The sequence below is a fragment of the Trichoderma asperellum genome, chromosome 1 (assembly GCF_020647865.1).
Source record: "Trichoderma asperellum chromosome 1, complete sequence".
In the NCBI taxonomy this organism is placed as follows: Eukaryota; Fungi; Ascomycota; class Sordariomycetes; order Hypocreales; family Hypocreaceae; genus Trichoderma; species Trichoderma asperellum.
In genome coordinates, this window is record NC_089415.1 from 6,122,887 (window position 1) to 6,140,202 (window position 17,316).

The following is a 17,316-nucleotide window of genomic DNA, read 5'->3' on the forward strand; positions in this document are numbered from 1 at the left end:
ACAAGGCAACCAAAGAATGGCAATATGGAAGATTTCAAGAACAAGTGAGGAAGATCGCGAAGAAGCCTTCGCTGCTAAGCAAACAAGACAATGAAGGGAACAAGCTCAGCAGCTGCGGCGAAGCGCTGGGCATCTTTTCTTTCTCCGAGACGCGGACATTCAAGGTATACAGATCAACATCCAATTAAACTCCTATCATAACTATTGAGCCTGGACATCAATACCGACACGAATACCAGCCCTTAACGCCGTTTCCCAAGTCTAATACCAATACCAGCCATTTTATCTATTCTCATTCTCTTTCTGGCATCCATTCTAGTGTTCATTATCATAAATCATTATTCATTCCCATATTCTTCTCTTCATATGGCCCCTGTCTGGCCCTGTCTCGCACTTATCTGCCATACTTGCTCGTGAAGAGGATGGTGATATTGGCATCTGAATAGGAGGGAGCCGCAGAGACTCGTCAAACAAAGGAGTTCGTGGCGAACTACCACCTGCTGCGTTCATCTCCCACGGCCGAGGTGGGGGTTGCGTTGGCTGCGAGGGAAAACTCTGTGACCTGGGCATCGTCGCAAGCTCAGGCAAGGTGGAAGAGGAGTATGGCCTAGTCGACCTCGTTGACTCTCCACCTGACACCAATCTTGCGAATTCTACGCCAGGAGTTCGGCCGTAAAAGTCGGAACGGCCGCTGGCTAAACGATAGTCTCCCATGCTATCTGTGCGGCGTCTCTTCACTTCTGGCGATGCTGGCTCATAGTCTTCAGGACTTCGAATCGAGGACGTCCTGCCTTGCACGGACAAGCTATGAATTTGATAAAGTTCGTGGTTTGTCCGGCTAGAGATGCCATTGTCTAGCCTATGGAGAGATGGCGTAGAAGGAGACAGCATAGAATGAGACGGCCCAGGCCGCGGCTCTGAATTGCTCAGACCAGGTGCTAGCCGAGTTGACGCGCGTCTGGTCGGGGTTTGTGGAGTTGCAATAAGTCGACCCTGGCACTTGGAGCACCGGCTTGGCTCTTCAGCTGCTGCTGGGGAGGACGGCTTTCCTTTCTTGCTTTTCTTACGGCGCGGTCTATATTGATAATCTGGATTCTGCAGACGATGGAGATATTTCTCTTCTTCGGCCAATCTTTTCCAATCGCCCTTGATATGGGCCAGTTCGTTTTTCCACTTTGCTGCAATAATCTTAGAGATTTGAGGATTGGACAAGCGCGGATTTTCAGCTGTCACATGGCTATGGTGATATTGGCGGTACAGAATAAAAGCTATGAGAAGAGCTCCATTGTTAGTCGATAATCCTCAGCAGTTCTCCCCCCGGCCGTATTGCGGCGAAGACAATGCCTCATACACTCGGGACATCATCATTACAGTCTGCTTTAAAGTGAAAAATCAACCAGAGAGATGCCAGTCACAACATACCATTTCGCGGCCTAGGAATTTTTGTCTCCGGTGGACAGACACAAATGATATCTCGAATACTGTCAGTTTGTATTGCGGCACTCGAGGTACCGACTCTTAGCTGGCTTTCCACACTGCGGCTCATCTCAGGTGTTCCAAGGGGCGCAGGTGGTAACCTCGTGGTATACTCTCTCCTAGGGCTCAGAGGATGCAAGAGAGATGAGGCACTAGAGTCATCTCTCTGAGATATCAGTTCCCTGAGAACATGGATCGGCGCCATACTGCGCCGATGCTCTTGAGAGGGTATAATATGGGCCATGATGCGAGATAAAGATCAGACGGAAGATATACTGGCCGCAATACTTGAAGTCGAGCGACCACTCCCCTGGCTCAAGAGCCACAGATCTCGGTGTAAGGGTTAGCTGGGCTGATTGTTTTTCGACAAGAATAGAACAGCAAACCAACATGCCGCAGGGCCGAGACCCTGAGGAGCTCTGGCAGGGAAGGAAGAGTGCCGCGAACAAAGGCGTGGAACACAAGGCGATTTCGCGTGGTTGGGAAGTCAGAAGGGATTTGAGATTCAAAAAGGGGGAGAAGATGATGGAAGAGAGTTGTGTGAAAAGCGGGAAGGCTACCAGGTGGAGGGTGGCTTTGTGTATGCAAAGAGCTGCCCATTCACTTCACAATAGTGGCTGTTCCTTCCGTCTACAACCGATACTGCTTTTGGGCTCATCTGATGAGTGGACACCACCCTGCCTCCGATGTCTCAAATGTCTTGCTTGGAAGAAAGCTTGCCTCTGGCTGGATGATCCAGGGCCATAGCATCGAATCGAAGCCCCTGTGAGCAAGACTGCCTGAACCCACCTGGAGAGCTCAGAGCTCCATCAAGCTAGAAAGAAAGTTATAAACTAGCAGCGGCCGATTGAGATGGACCGTGGGTACGGGAGACGGGTACGGTTGGGGGAAAAAGCCGGTTGGGCAAAATGGCTGCGAAGAGGAAAGCTTCTTTGTCTGGTCGATCGTTTGCGGTGGGACGCCACGAGTACCCTGCAATTTCTTCGCCATTCTTTTTATTTTTATTTTTTGCTTTTTTTTTCCCTTACCCGCGTTTTACTTCGCCGGCAAACGAAAAGGCTTGATCCACGTTCGTCACCAGACAATGCCTGCCAGCTGTCCGCCTCCCCATGCGGCAACAATAAACAAAACAAGGGATGCTGCCCTACCTGAAGGGGGTAGCGGCGTAGGCGCGCACGTCCGCCATCCGCACACGGCGGCAGCGACGAAAACCCCCGGCCAGGCAGCTGAATATCTATCTGCGTGTGTGAGATATCGTCCTCGTCTGCCATTGGCAACTTACGCCTCTTCACCTTTTCTTAACTGGTCTATGGCCCCCTCACCCCAACATTTCCTCGTGCATAAAAATCGTGGACTGGCTTAAACAGCTCGACCCCATACGAATACTATTACGGCAGCTGAAAAAAAAAAAAAAAGTTCAGAAGCACGCCGCCTCCTTTCTTAGTCGTTCTTATTACGTCTTGATCTTCCTGCTTCTAGTTCTTCTCTTTCTCTAAACCGCCTATCGCGCGCTCACGCCCCTCTGGCACGCCCCCCTTCCCCCTCCCAGCCTCAACCAGAGACGGACAATGCCGCCTTTGGAATGCACGCCATCAGACCTTTGGAATGCTAGGCTATGAGACAAAGGCTGGAGGCCCATGTGCGAGCTCACCGAGCCCGGGGCAAAAGTTCTATTACACGTCCATTAAACGTGACATTTCATTGTGTATTCTCGTCTCCATCTTGTTTCCTCCGTCTCCGCCGCCTCTTTCCTCCGTCTACTATGTAAGTTGTACACTTATAGTATGCCACTAGGCTTCCAATGGCGCCCATGCAGCTTTGACAGCGGGACACCCACCCAGGCAGAATGTGAGGGGGCTTAGCAAAGAGAAAACAATAAAAATTGAAAATAATATAATGAGATAAAGAAAGAAGGGTGGAGCGCGGATCATGGCTGCTACGTACTCGTATAAGTCGACGTCCAGGCCTTTTTTTTTCTTTCTCCACATAAGACTGAGTCTTCTTTGGCTTATGAGATGCTCTTATTCTCTCCCTTGAGGCCTACAATGTCTCGGGCCGTAGGATGGCGTGGCGTAAGAGGGAGAGAGACCGACACTGCTGTAGAAGCACGGAGTATTTGTATGCAGGGCAATCTTTGTTACGTTGGCAGCGTAAGAGACATGGCCGGCCCGCCATTTCAGATTACTTTCATTCATTCAAGCCCAATCATTTCTCAGGGCTGGTCTAAAACCCTTCCCCCCCAGTAGCTATTACTCCGTACATCGTTTTTGCAAAAAGACAACCGAAAAAAGAAAAAAGATGTGCCTAGGATTTCCGTCAAAATCCGTCATGACCTATTTATTAACCAGTAGTGACTCGTTTGGCACACCGCCCAGCGCCAATCCTTCACAATGATACTCCTCCCTTGCATGATCTAGCCCTGTTCGTCCATCCTCTTTGCAAATTACAGATAGCCTTTACCCCCCTCGCTGGCCAATAGTGCAGCGCTACGGCGGGCGTCTAGGAAGAGGTCCTCACATTCGGACACGTCCTGGAGGTCGATCTGAGTACGGCCATTCGCTTTGGCAAGAATGCTGTCGGGGGGGGATCACACGTCAGCCGTCAGTTGTCTCGCACAAAGGAACTTATTTATTCAAAGAACCCATGGGACTCACCTTGAGGGTGTCAGCAGCTGTAGGCAGTATCTTAAGCTAACGCGGACACCGTGCTCGGAAATTTTGTCAATGGCAGCGTCGGTAATCGAGACACCCTCCGTCGTGGCACGGAGCCTGACAATCTTCTTGATCTCATCTGCCGAGTATGGGGACGTGGGTATGATGAGCATTCGCGCTAAAAAGTCGGGAGGAATGCCATGAGCCGCAACAACGTCGTCAGTGCCTCTTATTGTGCACATTCCCCGATTCGAAGCCAGAACGACAATGGGGGCGAGATGCGATTCCAATGCTCGGTTTAGGTAGGTGAAGCACTCCACATCGAGCATGTGAGCCTATTATAATCCAGTGTCAATGCCAAATGCCAATTTTCCTTAATCTCGGATACAATGGGACAGGGGGGAAGCATTTACCTCGTCGATGAACAAAACACCTGGGACCAATTCAGCCACACCCTGGTCAATGTATTTTCCAACAACCTTGTTGATTTCGGCACGCAGTTTGTCCGTGATTTCTGTCATCTTGGGCTTTAACAACTGGCCCATCATGCTCATGATGTCCTGGCCACCCTGCGGCCGAGCGTTTGCAACGTCAAGGTCATGCAATGTGACATCCTGCACAATCTCCTTCTTCTTGTGTACCTCACCCTTGGGGATGGGTACGTATTCCTCGGCCTCAAGGTCGAACTCGGTGGCATATGCATCGGACCGTCCCACCCTCTTGCAAGCACCGGTGTTCGCCTCAATGTAGATGACGTCGCCGACAGTGACTCTCTCCTTCTGGATAGCCTCGTAGATGCTTGGGTCCAATCGAAGCTTTTTCTGGCCCTTGGCGCTCTTCAGTCCGATTAGCAGCGTGCTGATCGTCTTTCCGTAGCCGCCCAAAGGATTCTCTGCCTCTTCTGGCGTAAGTTCGGTAACCTCGCCCTCATAGACCTCCTTCGTTTCCCGGACCTTGAGGCCGATCGCTCTTCGGAAGTTCTCCATCAGGATTTCGGTCTTCTTGACTTCTGACGAATAGATCTCGCTGCCCACGATTGGGCAAAAGGGAATCTTGGTTCCCAATTCTTGGCTAATCGCAAGAGCCAAAGCCGTCTTTCCAGTTCCCGGGCCACCAGCTAACAGAACACCTCGGCCGGCCATTTTGTGAGCTCGAATCAGATCGACAACCACGCCGCATGACTGTAATAGCAAGCAGAAGGGTTAGTGGGTTGAACGGATGCCACCCTTCGGGAGTCTCCTTACCTCTCGAGCGGGAACCTGGCCAACAAAGCCACCAGCTTGGGTATCAGCGTATCCATCAGATTTTAGCCCCAGGCCCTTGATATGTGTGTGAGCCGCAGTGCGGTTATCGCGTTTGTTGCCCTTGACTTCGCTGATTTGGACCATCTTGGCGATGCGATTCGGGCCTTGGTGTCAATTGCGAAGAGGCAAAATAGCAATGTCCTTATTATGAAATCAAATATCCTCGGATTTGACTACCTATCGCATGTCCGGATGAGGCGGGTTGGGTCACAAGGCGCAAAAATTGATGATCTTGAAATTTTGCGATTGGATCACAGCCCTGCAGCTATCGAGTTACCAAGCGCGGCGTCGCGACTGCTAGCTCGCCTCTCGCTGCACGTGATCCGACCGGCCTACCCTGAAGCCTCAGATACGCCTTTGGGTTGTGATCTCTTTTACTCGCTTCAAGCATGATTTTCAGGCATTTTCTCTCTTTATTGTTGAATTATTCGCACGGGATTTGCAATTTAATGCACGGGTTCGTTATCGAAATTCTATCATCGGCTTGGATTTCCTCATATGTGGTCAAGTTGCGCTCTCTGTAAGTGAAGTTATTTTAAGCTGCCACTTACGATTTAGCATTCCAGCAGCTCCCCGTCATGATAAACTTTAAAATAGAAAATGTCCTATGGCAATTCTCTCTTCTACTCCTACAAATCACTGTTGGTGCTTTTACTCTGTTCTACGCAAATATGCTAAGTACGTTCAGTGCTCTGGTTTGATTTAAAGGTAACTCTTCTCTTGAATTACTGTCTATCCAGTTATATATGATGCCAACTGCCCACTACCCAAACATTTACCTATGCAGATCAAGTTCTACTTAAATTTATTCCTTCTACATGACCCCCAATATCGACAAGCATTGGAGATCCTTCTGCTTCTCCTTCTAGATTTCCCTGCCTTTCGACATCGTTAACTTTTGGAACTGGCGGATTCTTCGTGAAAACGACGGTGATGGCGCTGCCGAGAATGAGGGCACAGCCAGCTAGGCTTGTCATGCTCATGCTGTGGTCGAAAATCCATCGGTCAAAGCTAACGGCAAACAGCATGTGCGTGTATATCATGGCATTTGCCTTGTTGGACTTGTCGGCTGCAAGGCCCGAAGTCAGCAGGTATTGCATTATGAAGCCAGGCACTGCGATCCAAAGGAGCAGAAACCATCCCTTCCAAGACGATGGAGTGATCCACCTCAGGTGAGGTTGGCTGATGTTTAGGGTTGGTGCCAGAGTCAACGCCATGATGCAGATGAACGTGCAAGCCATGCCAAAAAAGTTGACCGAGATTAGAGGGTGAGCGCGTTTTCCGATGGTACGAATGCATGTGAATGCGCCGGCAGCTCCCAACACCCCGAGAAGAGCAACACCAACGGCGAGCAACCGCTCTTCGGCTGTTGGCTCACGGTCGAGACCGGGGAAAGCCCCATCCACTTGCTCAGGAGCATCCACCACCTGCTCTTCGGACGAAGAGAGGTCCATGAACAAAGAAACCGGCTGAGCAATGAGTATCACTCCTAAAAGGGCTACACCCGTGGCAATTTGCTCAGGCCGTGTAAATGGCTCACGCAAGGCAAAGTAACATAAAAGGCCAGCAACACCAGGGGCGAGAAAGCCAATAACAGTGGCATCGGCGAGTGGCAGGTACATCATGGAATACCACATGCCGTATATGCCAAAGAATCCCGAGAAACCCCGAGCCAGCAGAAGCCATCTGACCTCTTTATTGCCCAAGAAGAAGTCTGGGATACCCTTCCACCACATATATGCACAGCAGAGGACAGATGTGAGTCCTTGCCGAAGGAGAAGGACCTGGATTGGATGTATTCCATCGCCATCTAATTCCAGCAGTCGAGCACTGAGGTTCATTAAAGCTCCGAAAAATTGAGAGACCGCTACAAGTATAGAAGGCTTGTTCCTTAACCAAAACTGTTTCAACCAAGACGACGGCGGCGCTTCGAGAGGAGGCGGATGGACTCCTGTCGGGTTATATGGTCCATGGGGAATCGGGGAGAGTCTTCCACTGGGAGCCGGACTTATTGAAAGTTGACGGAAGTCATCAGCCAAAAGCGATGGTTTCGTTTTCGTCTGAAAATCGCTTGAAATAACTGGATGTTGCGGCGCAATATGGTAGCCATCTGCCTCTTCTGGATTGTTTTTGTATGGGGAGAGGTGCAGCTCAATCTCTGCCGGGGGAGGCGGGGACACGGTCATTCGTTCAGCCTCCATGATGACCCTCTTAAATCACCTCGAAGACGCAAGAAGATAAAACTGCATTTGGATTAATGAAGCTGATGGCAGCAACCAGGTGGCAACGACAATACAACGCCAAGAAGTCTTAGGATTCCAAGTCTCTAGCAGACCAAGAATGATGTGCCGTCACAGAAAGAGATTTCTCTTCTACAACTCTACTCCAGCTAGGCAGACACCGCCTGGTGACCACCCGCTCCTCCTCAACACCACCAGCATTAGCAGCCAGAAGACTGCACTCATTCTGCTTGGCGCCTCTTCCCCATGGCACCCTATTGGCTTCTCTGGGGGTGGATCTGATATAGTCGTTCCTCTAGCCGCCTCTATCGCAACTCTCGCCCCATCACCGAGGAGTTGTGACGGCAGGCATTTTTTTAACTGGCGGAGATGCAGCGGCAACAGCTTACGAAATCGGACTTTTTTCCCCATCCAAGAGCTAAAAGGTGCAAATACCTAGCTAGTAGCTAGATAAAAACCCAACCATGAGCTGGCCACGCGGTAACCCGATATCGCTATCTACGGCCGGCCCGGAGCATGTGGTGGCATAATGCGGATATCGGTCGCCGATCGTCTCCGCTCCGTTTTATTCCCATGCGCCCGGCTTTAATTGCGCTGCTGTTGGCCTATCTAGTAGTAGAGGCTATTGTGATATTGTGGCGTAGGAAGCCATTAAATTATCCAGCTTTTGCTTGAATGTTTTTCCGGCTACAAAGTCGACCCGAGATGGTCAGGATGGGCAGGTTGATATCTATTGTGAGTAGTGCTGCCATGATGCCCACCTATATCATATGCGAGGTTAGTAGGGCAGGGCAGGCTGCTCAGCCGTAGCTGAAAACGCTTGTCCAGCCCTTACCGATAGAGCAGAGGGGATGTGCTGAAGGATCGCATAAATTGTGGTATTGATCAGCTGGCATCCATTAAGCTATAAGTACGTGCTAATAAAAGAAAAGCAAAGTAAAATGACCCCAAAAACACCGATCCCATGTATCAAGCATCTATTACATGCTTTCTGCCGCCCTGAACTCCAGAACAATGCCTTGTAAAACCAAGCAGCGAAAAGAAAGGGAAATAGACGGGCCCAATCAAACCCCATCTAAGAACAACCACCCTTACTTCCTCTTCCCCAAAGCATCTGCTTCCGCCTCAGCATCATCATCCGCTTCACCCAACTCCTCTTCCACTCTATTCGCCTTTGGCTTTTCCTTTTCCTTGTCCTTTTCCTTTTCCTTCTTTTTCTCCTCCTCGGCCGCATCCTTCATAATCTCATCCTCACCATCCCGCAGAATTTCTCGCGCCTTCTTGATCTCCTTTTGCTTCTCGAACACCTCCTGCACTTTACCCAAAAACGAAGGGTTCTTCCGAAAGGCAAACTCAAAGTCTTCGTACTTGATCTTTTGCCGGCCCGAGTAGTTTGCGGCGCGGTTGGCTTCGAAGGCGATGGACTGCATGAAGTCGGTGAGGATCTCGTCTAACACGCGGACGGTTTCGGGCATGGGGTTTTTGATGTCGCCGTGGGCGTAGAGGAGTTGTGCCACTGTAGAGCGTAATGCCGAATTAGAATATATGTTTACTTTTCTTCTTCTTCTTCTTATATCTTTGATCTCATGATGATAGGAGAGTGGTGCATACATTCGGCGTAGGAAAAGTTCATTTTGCCAACATTCTTGCCGGCGCGCGCACGAGGCTCCATCTTGAAAATGCTTTGTGTCTGTCGCTTCTTCTCTTATCGTGTATTGTTCAAAGGAATAGATCGTTCGGGAAAAGTTTTGAATATCAATGATGCTCAAAGTCGCAAAGTTATGGAAAGAGAGATTGAAATCACAAGCTTGCATTCGAAATCGCAACTTCTGGTTGGTGGAGACGGGACTGCATGTCATCAATTTCCAGCTGATTGTGGATCCTCCCCCGGGACGGGCTGCCAACGGATCGGCAAATCCTTTTTCCTATCCACATCTGGCCCCTTCTAAGCTCCTAGGAATGACGAGACATGGGATCGCGAACAGCTTTGTGGCCAGACAATTAGACGAATGCTTTCCTATTAGCTGAATAGCTTTGATTTCAAAGTCGCCAAGATGGCAAGTTACTGCGAAAAATACTCTTGTGCCCCTGCAGAATGAGCTTTAGTTGCTAACATGGCATCGATTTAGTCTGCGCTTTTCAACTTCAGATCCCTCCTGCTCGTCATCTTGCTGCTGATTTGCACAAGCGCCTATGTACACCATTTCACCCCGGGTATCATGGACCGAAACAAGAACGGGTATGCAAAAACCCACCGCGAATTTATACGAAAAAAACATCCTGTTCAAAGGCTAACAATTGACTTCTAGAGTTATGGGCATCTTCTGGAAGTGCGCAAGGATAGGAGAGCGACTAAGTCCATATATAAGTATATGCTGTGTCATCATGGCCGTACGTACACACACTCTCTCACAGGCCCTCATCTTCTTCTTTTTTTTTTTTTTTTCAAAGAGTGCTAGAACTGAATGCTGATATGAATGATACTAGATTTCCATCCTGCTCAGCTAAACATCTACGACATATTACAAACAAATCAAAAAAAGAAAGATACCAGCCTAAACCTTGTATTTGGACACATATTAGAGAGAGAGAGAGAGAGAGAGAGAGAGAGAGAGAGAGAGAGAGAGAGAGTACTACACACCTTTCGGAGCGCAGCTCGTGCAGAAAAAGGGCACTTGTACGATTAATTCGATAGACACACAGCGCCGCACCTTCAGGGGAAAGGGGAGAGTTTGACGAAGGAGACACCAGCCACTCCCCCCCCCTTCCAGCGAACAGGCTTGATGATGCCGCGTCAGTAGCCTAGGACATACCTCAAAAGCATCCTAGCTAGGTGTTTAGAGAGCCCATGTTGCGCTCAATATCTGCATACATCCACGAAGCATAAGCTCTGCTTGATGCGCCAGCACTGGGGAAGGACATTCCACTGCACAGTCCCAGATCGCGGATCTGGCGCTTCCAATATCGCCGCTAAAGACAAATATATATCATTATCTGATCATGTGTTTTCAACATGGCACGCTAATTGCAAAATAAATGAGATGCTTTTCCCCAAGACCCCAGCTCTGTAGTCTGAAGGTTTCCACTAGAATGTCTATGTCGTCGCGCGGGCGTTTAGACAATAGTGCCTCTGACACGCACACGCAAGTAAGTAAAAGTAAGATTTAATAGATACGAAAGGTTGTCATATAAACAATCTTCTTTCTATTTTTATTTTTACCTTGTTCTCTTTCTACATGAGTTGTGATGGATCAGCCGACGGCAGGAAACCCGTTCAACCGGCATTGAAGTCAAATTACGCATTTTAGCACGACGGATCATAACTTTAACTGCCCTGTCTATGCAGCCTCAGTGACATTGCTTACCCCAGAAAAAGTATCATCCCAAAGAAGAGGGGAAAAAAAAGCTACCTGAATACGAGGCCTCCATTCCAGCGAATGTCGCGTTTCACCCCTCCCAAGCTGAAATACTTTATCACGATATCCTAATTGCGACTCTAACCTAAAGATTGACCGAATATCGTATAGTCAAGAGTTACATAGGGTCGCAATCAAGCTTAGTGAGCAAGGTAGCATCAAGGCAGCCGCGTTTATACAAGGTAGCATTTGCATACTCCGCATTATGTTTATGAAAGCCTCAATCTCTCTTTCTCGGCCATCCTTGTCTCATATAGAGTGCTAAAGTCTCTGGTACCTGGCTCACCGACAAATACTAGTAATACGACGCACCCCTTGACGTCAGTGGCATGACTTGGCTGGGGGGACCTAATTCTTCGAAAGCGGAAAGGAAGTATTCCAGAAGGTCATCTCCGAGATCCTCGATGCTGCAGTAGAGCCTGACTAAAACGTAACCAGGGTTCGTTTGGCTGTACCTATGGGCTGCTAAAGAAAGGTCATCACATCAAAAAAGCTTCCAGCAGAAAGAGGAAACCTTGAGCTAAGGAAACCATGCTCGTTGTTGTCTGGTATGTCGAGTTTGAGTCCAAAACATGAAGAACCGAAAGAAGAAATCAAAAGAGCAATCCAAGGCTCTGCCGCTGCTTCGCGAATCCGCGTGGACAATCAAAGTCCCTTTCTCAGCTCGCCTCGCCTTCTCCTCCATTCTCCATATTCCCTGCTGTATGCTTCGCTGGCTGGCGCTCCTTTTCTTGGCCAAATACGACTCCACCGCCTCGGTGTCTTCGGGCGAGTTGCCCGCAGAAGCGAGGCTTGCCAGCTGGATTGTCACTTTTTTTCTTTCATTTAGACTTACGTGCCGAAAATATGCGATTGAGCGCGATGCTGAGCCCGAATAGCGGTGGAACCCAATGAATGGGCGGGGGGCTGGTTTGTTCTGCTCTCTTGGCCCAAACAGCCACTGCGACAAGTCCAGTGCCTCGCTTAGTTTGTCCGGTAGAGCTACTACTAGCAGCTCTCTCTTTTCGCTGTTTCCCACTCTCGTCCTTCTTAATCAGCGCCACTAGCATGAAACTTTTGCTTCCTCTTCTCGTTTTCCTCTGGGGAGATTGAGTGGAGTGGAAACAATCGTTGCGTTATGCACCAGCCGTTATCATGCTAGCGGGATCGGCAAGCCCAGCCGCCCCATCATCAAAAGCAGCGGCAGTATCAGAAGAGCAATCGCGGCTCAGTCTGGAGCCTTCATGAGTCAACTAGGCAGACTGCGACCTTTATACCTCCTCCTGCCTCGAAGAAGGCACAGCACTTCTGGCGTTAGAGTTAGACCTCCTTTTGATGCTAGAGAGGGCAAACAGGAGAAGCGGAACTGAGGTGGAGCATTGGAAAGAGGCTATCCAGGAATCTGCATGCATGTCATTGCGTATCGTTGCTCGGTGCTGACTGTATTCTGTATGTACTCTCTTCCCCGGGGTCCCGATATCTATTGATCTAGGGCACAAGGATAGCATCCCCATGTCTCGGCCATTACCCGTTGGCTCTGTTCGGTACGAATTGTAAAGTAGAGGTACTAGTAGCTGATAGGCAATTTTCTAGGCTGTGTTGGAAGCTTCTCTAGTCCCTGCCTGGCCCAGGGACGACATCTAGTCCAAATAGGTTGATTAACTGGAACAAGGCACACACCTATACAGTAGGGAGTGCATGGATATGGCCTATACAGACATTTAGCCATGATGAATCAAACTACGAGTACTTATCCGTTTATCCTCCTGCTCTAGACAGCTAGAAAGTGTTCGCGTATGAACTAGATGTCGATTCTCAGGGTCTCGGTACAATGTGCCGTGCCGTTGACCCTCCCACTACATCTAGAGCGGAGGGGAAAACGGGTCTCTCATCTCTATGCTCTGGCTCCTGGTTAGGGCTTGAGTGGCAAGCTCAGGCACTCCCGCATATCGCCGGTGAAAGTGCTCCGTACAAGCACATCTTGTTGGATAGCATCCCGATCATGCCATGGCGATCGGCACGCCGATTTCGCCCCGTACCAACAGGGCTTATTTCACCCTAACCTCTTCGTGGCCCAACGCATTACCGACACTGTATTGTCATTCCTCATACCGGGACTGTATTGCTTCACCGCTAGCGTCCTGGAGAAAGCTGATTGCTTCGTATATAGATAGACGAGTGAATATCTGGCGACTTGCAATACCTATATCAGACTGCCCGTACTATTGATATATAGAGAATCACGTCAGTGAGATCCCGGTGTTTTATGCATGTAAAAAGAACAGGCTTTTTTCAACCTGAGTCTAGAGCTGATAAACATCTCAGTCATAGATGTCTGGACGGGTATGGACACTGACTCTGACATGCTCAAGCAAGAAGCCAAATAGTAGTTAGTTTATCAGCTACCCATTCATCTTAGCGTAAGGGAAATCTCTCTCCAAGGGAAGCTATTTCTGCGTCCTAGATGCTGACTAGGCTTAGGTAGGCCTTGTACTCCGTGTACCTCGGAAATGGCAAAACGCACGTTAGAGAAGAAAGCTGTGGCGGCGAAGCAAAGCTCCACCTCACGTCTAGGAATACTTCCAGAAGGAAAAGGGGAAGGAAAATCATAACGCCACTGGTAAAATTTTTTTTAAAAAGCGCGTCCGATAATAATAGAGTCTTGACTCATAATCAGAGCTTCCGACGATCACGACTCAGAAGGCATTGAAAACCACGGCAGGAGAGCGCATCTGCATCGTGGCGATGCATACTGGCATATCCCGTCTGGTGCAATCCTGGAAGCTTCGGTAAGATGTAGCCACGGACTACCCGTCTCTAAGTCCTCCCGCTTTCTCGGACCCTGGGAAAACCGTTGAACAATGAGCAATGAGGGACAAAAGGCCCAGATTGAGTTCGACAGGGGTTCAGTATGTAGTCTGTATGACCGTGGCGTTAAGGTGCAAGTGCCAGCCAACATCCCCGAGTCGAACGTCGTTCGCCGTCAAACAGGCCCAGGGCCGCTAAGATGCTGTGACCCGAAATAGCAGTATGCAGTTATAAGCCAGAGCTAAGTGCTAGCAGCAAATATATTGGAAGGTGTAATAGTGCTCTCGGACGACAGCAACGGGCAGAGAATGACGTGCTGCCATTCATCTCAGCGGCATCTCTCCCGTGAATAGGAGGAGTGATGCGGGATCGATATTCGATGCATAGTTAGTAGTACTAGCTATGGCATTGCAGTTATGAGATGCATCTTAATTCAGGTACCATGCCCTTTTCCATTTCTCTCTCTTCTGATTCCTTTCTATTTTACTTTGAAAGTAAAAGAAGCTTGAGTGGCGCAGAGGGAGAGAGAATGAGGCCATCGATCGATCCGGCAAGATACGGGGTTTCCGGTCTAAATGAATCAGATAAACCTTTCCCGTGCATTTCTGTCATATATCAACTGAGAGGAAAAGGACGAGACGTAGCCTCAAAGAAGGTCTCAGCGAATAGTAGCAGCGCATGAATGCAGCGTCCTTTAGAAGGCTATAACTTGAGACAAGTGTGGTGACAGTGTCGCGTAGCACAGGCACAACCGACTACCATGGAGTGCCTTGTACAGTAGCAGACACAAACCGACGCTGCAAATGCTGATTACGGCAACTGCCTTTCCAGTTTCGGCGCGATGCAGCAACGGCGAACAAATAATTGGCTTGCCGGCCAGGGTATCATCCCGATGCCGTCTCCATAAGCAGTGACCGTTGAAGATGTCTTCGGATCGTCACCAGTTTGCGGTAGTTACACAGCGCACGTAGGCGCATCTACGAGCTGCCGGTGCTCATTGGTACGGCCGGCGACAGATATGCACTGGGTATGTGTTTCTTGGTTTCTCAGCTTCATCGAGATGGATACTATCCGCTCGAACCGTCTTGGAGCATCTCTGCCTCCTGTTATCACAGAAGCCTCTTGGTCCCCCAAACGTTATAGAAGTACAGTATAGCAATCTGAAAGAACGACTGCTAATCCGCTTTGTGCTGGCCGTACAGTACATGGCAGTATGTATCTGATGGGGGTTCCAAGTGAGTTGCTGTCATCTGCTTGAGTCACCTCACCTTGCTCAGGCCCCAAGTCCGTCAGATGGGTGGCCGTAGAAATGCCTGCTGTCGCGGAGCATGCTTTTGTGCTGGGTCATCCAGGACGAGTACTGCAGGCAGGTAGGTATTGCATCGCACAATCACGGGGCCCCAGGATGAGCTGTCTTTGGTGTGGTGCATCTACGGGCTATGCTGCTGGATCCAAAAGCATGAGGTTGGCGGATGGCAGAGCGACGATGGCCGGAGGCGCTATTCCCTAGCTTGCAGTCTGGTGTTGCACGGCGCGTGCTGCATTGAATGTGTGGAGTGGTGAGAAACGCCAATCCCCCCAATGGCTGCAATGTAGACTCGCTGCTTAGTGGTTCTTGACGGCCGTGAGCCAGCCACGAGCCACGACGACGCTGCAGCAACAACCAGACATGTGCTCGGATGGGTCAACGACAGCCCAACATGCTCCGTCTCGTCTTAGCCGTGGTGGCAGTCTGACAATGCCCCCGTGACCACCAAGTGGACATTTGACTAGCCTCGTCTGCTCATCCATCTGCAGCAGTAGCCAGTGGCCTTTTGTCTGTGCTAAATACTAACGTAGTGAGCGACAATGGTGCGCATACTGTATGCGTTTGTGCGTGCAGTACAAGTATGTGAATAAAATTTGAAACCGGCATGTCTGGAGTTTGTAGTCGGTAGCGGCGGCTGCGGCACCAGCAGAAGCGCACAATGCGTCGTCAGGGCGATATCCGGACGAGTGTTTTTCTTGGCCGAGCCATGCTTGGATGCACGATGACGGATAGCCAAGGGAGAAGGGCAGAGAAACATTGGAATCAGACGGTAATCATCCTGCCAGCATCGCATGTTTTGCTGCCGAGGAGTGAGTCAAGAAGGGCGCGGGAAAATAAATGGCAGGCCCGTCAGCACGCCGCGAACATGTATCAGTACCGGCCACAGCGGCTCAGCGCAGCAGCAGCGACGACAGCACTGCGTACCGGGACCATCTCGGCACTCCATGCTTTGGCAGGTACATGTACAGTACTATGTATATAACGGAGTGGCTGTCGATGAAGTCATGCTCCATCCCACCTGCCTGCCATCTCCAGCTTGGCGAGCGCAAGCAGCGACAAGGGAGATTGCCCGTAAACACCCTCTTTGCCTCTGGGCGAGGGGCGGCTGTGTCAGCTAGTAGTAGCAGCGAATAATGCCACAGTTCGTAAGCCCGAGTCAGTCAGCCAGAAGGGCCAAGCAGCGAGTCTGCGCGAGAGGGAGGTTGAGATGGTGTCCCGGTGGGAAAGCAGTCTTCCAGGCGCATCGCCGGTGCGTTTCAAGCAAGCGTCGTCGAGGGCTGGCGTGCTTGTGGCGGCGGCAGAAAAGGCGGGCAGATGGCGGTACCTAGCACGGTGCGTTAGTACGCATTGTTGTCGGTGAGGCCCGAAATGGAGGGGCAGACGGAATTGGAAGTGCGCCTCGTCGCAATGCGAAGCCGCGGTTGCGCTGCTGGATGCGCTGGCGCCGGCCCTTGGTCGCTGGAGAAGCCGGCGCCAAAGCACTGAGCCCGCTTGTTTGCAGACTGAGCAAGTCAATGCAGGCCTTCGGATTCTGTAGTTTAGCCGTTTTTCTTTGTTGGTTGGGCAGGCCTGCGGCGGGCGGTACATGGGCCATGTACCATATCCGGGGTCTTGGGAAGGCAAAAGAACTGGAACTCGTTGCCGCATCGCCCCTAGCGAGGCCGAATCTCGTGCCTGGATTTCGGGGAGTTTAGAGGCGAGACTACGCCATGCTAGTGAGGGGCCCTCGCTGGGTTCTGGTAGGGGACGGGTCACGGACGGCCTAGCCTCCGTTTTAGACGTGGCCCGTGCTAAATGAAGGTCCTGCTAGCATCAAGGTACGGAATTCGCGCCATGGCTCTCCACACGCGCTAGGCCGGCAGCACTTTAGCTGTCGTGGTATTGAGATACGGACTTGGGCTAGTGCCTGGAAACAAGAGGCAGCATAATATTGCCTTCCAATTGCCACCGTCTCTCCAATGCAGCTGTATGTTCACGTTGCCTCAGCCTTGGTAGAGCCGGCCTCAGCTCAGGTGTGCCAGCTACACCCTGGCGCGGGCAAAACGTACTAAGCCTGGCCGCTGTTACCCTATTACCACGCAATTTGATGAGCTCAACTCCAGCGACGGGGAGCGACAGACCACCTGTCATATC

General features: G+C 50.4%; 6 protein-coding genes across 6 annotated transcripts; 2 read left to right on the forward strand and 4 right to left on the reverse strand.

The window, feature by feature from the left end:
• Nucleotides 1-98: 98 nt before the first annotated feature.
• On the reverse strand, nucleotides 99-2,149 carry TrAFT101_001910 (uncharacterized protein). Its single transcript, XM_066126459.1, has 3 exons — nucleotides 1,867-2,149; nucleotides 1,423-1,806; nucleotides 99-1,268 (listed from the first exon to the last, which is right to left on the reverse strand). Exons 2-3 carry the CDS (start codon nucleotides 1,718-1,720, stop codon nucleotides 343-345), a joined length of 1,224 nt encoding a protein of 407 aa, XP_065982562.1. The 5' UTR covers nucleotides 1,721-1,806; nucleotides 1,867-2,149; the 3' UTR covers nucleotides 99-342.
• A 1,402-nt stretch (nucleotides 2,150-3,551) lies between these two features.
• RVB1 (RuvB ATP-dependent DNA helicase pontin) lies at nucleotides 3,552-5,866 on the reverse strand. The gene is made up of 4 exons (XM_024902403.2): nucleotides 5,372-5,866; nucleotides 4,541-5,308; nucleotides 4,131-4,462; nucleotides 3,552-4,049 (listed from the first exon to the last, which is right to left on the reverse strand). The coding sequence occupies exons 1-4, from the start codon at nucleotides 5,513-5,515 to the stop codon at nucleotides 3,920-3,922; spliced, it is 1,374 nt and encodes a 457-aa protein (XP_024763033.1). The 5' UTR covers nucleotides 5,516-5,866; the 3' UTR covers nucleotides 3,552-3,919.
• A 223-nt stretch (nucleotides 5,867-6,089) lies between these two features.
• Nucleotides 6,090-7,854, reverse strand: TrAFT101_001912 (uncharacterized protein). Its single transcript, XM_024906359.2, has one exon. The coding sequence runs from the start codon at nucleotides 7,630-7,632 to the stop codon at nucleotides 6,220-6,222; it is 1,413 nt and encodes a 470-aa protein (XP_024763034.2). The 5' UTR covers nucleotides 7,633-7,854; the 3' UTR covers nucleotides 6,090-6,219.
• Nucleotides 7,855-8,496: 642 nt separating this feature from the next.
• On the reverse strand, nucleotides 8,497-9,464 carry TrAFT101_001913 (uncharacterized protein). The gene is made up of 2 exons (XM_024902404.2): nucleotides 9,283-9,464; nucleotides 8,497-9,187 (listed from the first exon to the last, which is right to left on the reverse strand). Exons 1-2 carry the CDS (start codon nucleotides 9,341-9,343, stop codon nucleotides 8,763-8,765), a joined length of 486 nt encoding a protein of 161 aa, XP_024763035.1. The 5' UTR covers nucleotides 9,344-9,464; the 3' UTR covers nucleotides 8,497-8,762.
• A 261-nt stretch (nucleotides 9,465-9,725) lies between these two features.
• On the forward strand, nucleotides 9,726-10,179 carry TrAFT101_001914 (uncharacterized protein; the record flags this gene model as incomplete). The annotated part of the gene is made up of 4 exons (XM_024909623.2): nucleotides 9,726-9,728; nucleotides 9,801-9,910; nucleotides 9,981-10,062; nucleotides 10,159-10,179. The coding sequence occupies 4 exons, from the start codon at nucleotides 9,726-9,728 to the stop codon at nucleotides 10,177-10,179; spliced, it is 216 nt and encodes a 71-aa protein (XP_024763036.2).
• A 1,480-nt stretch (nucleotides 10,180-11,659) lies between these two features.
• On the forward strand, nucleotides 11,660-11,965 carry TrAFT101_001915 (uncharacterized protein; the record flags this gene model as incomplete). Its single annotated transcript, XM_024909624.1, has 1 exon — nucleotides 11,660-11,965. One exon carries the CDS (start codon nucleotides 11,660-11,662, stop codon nucleotides 11,963-11,965), a length of 306 nt encoding a protein of 101 aa, XP_024763037.1.
• Nucleotides 11,966-17,316: the final 5,351 nt, after the last annotated feature.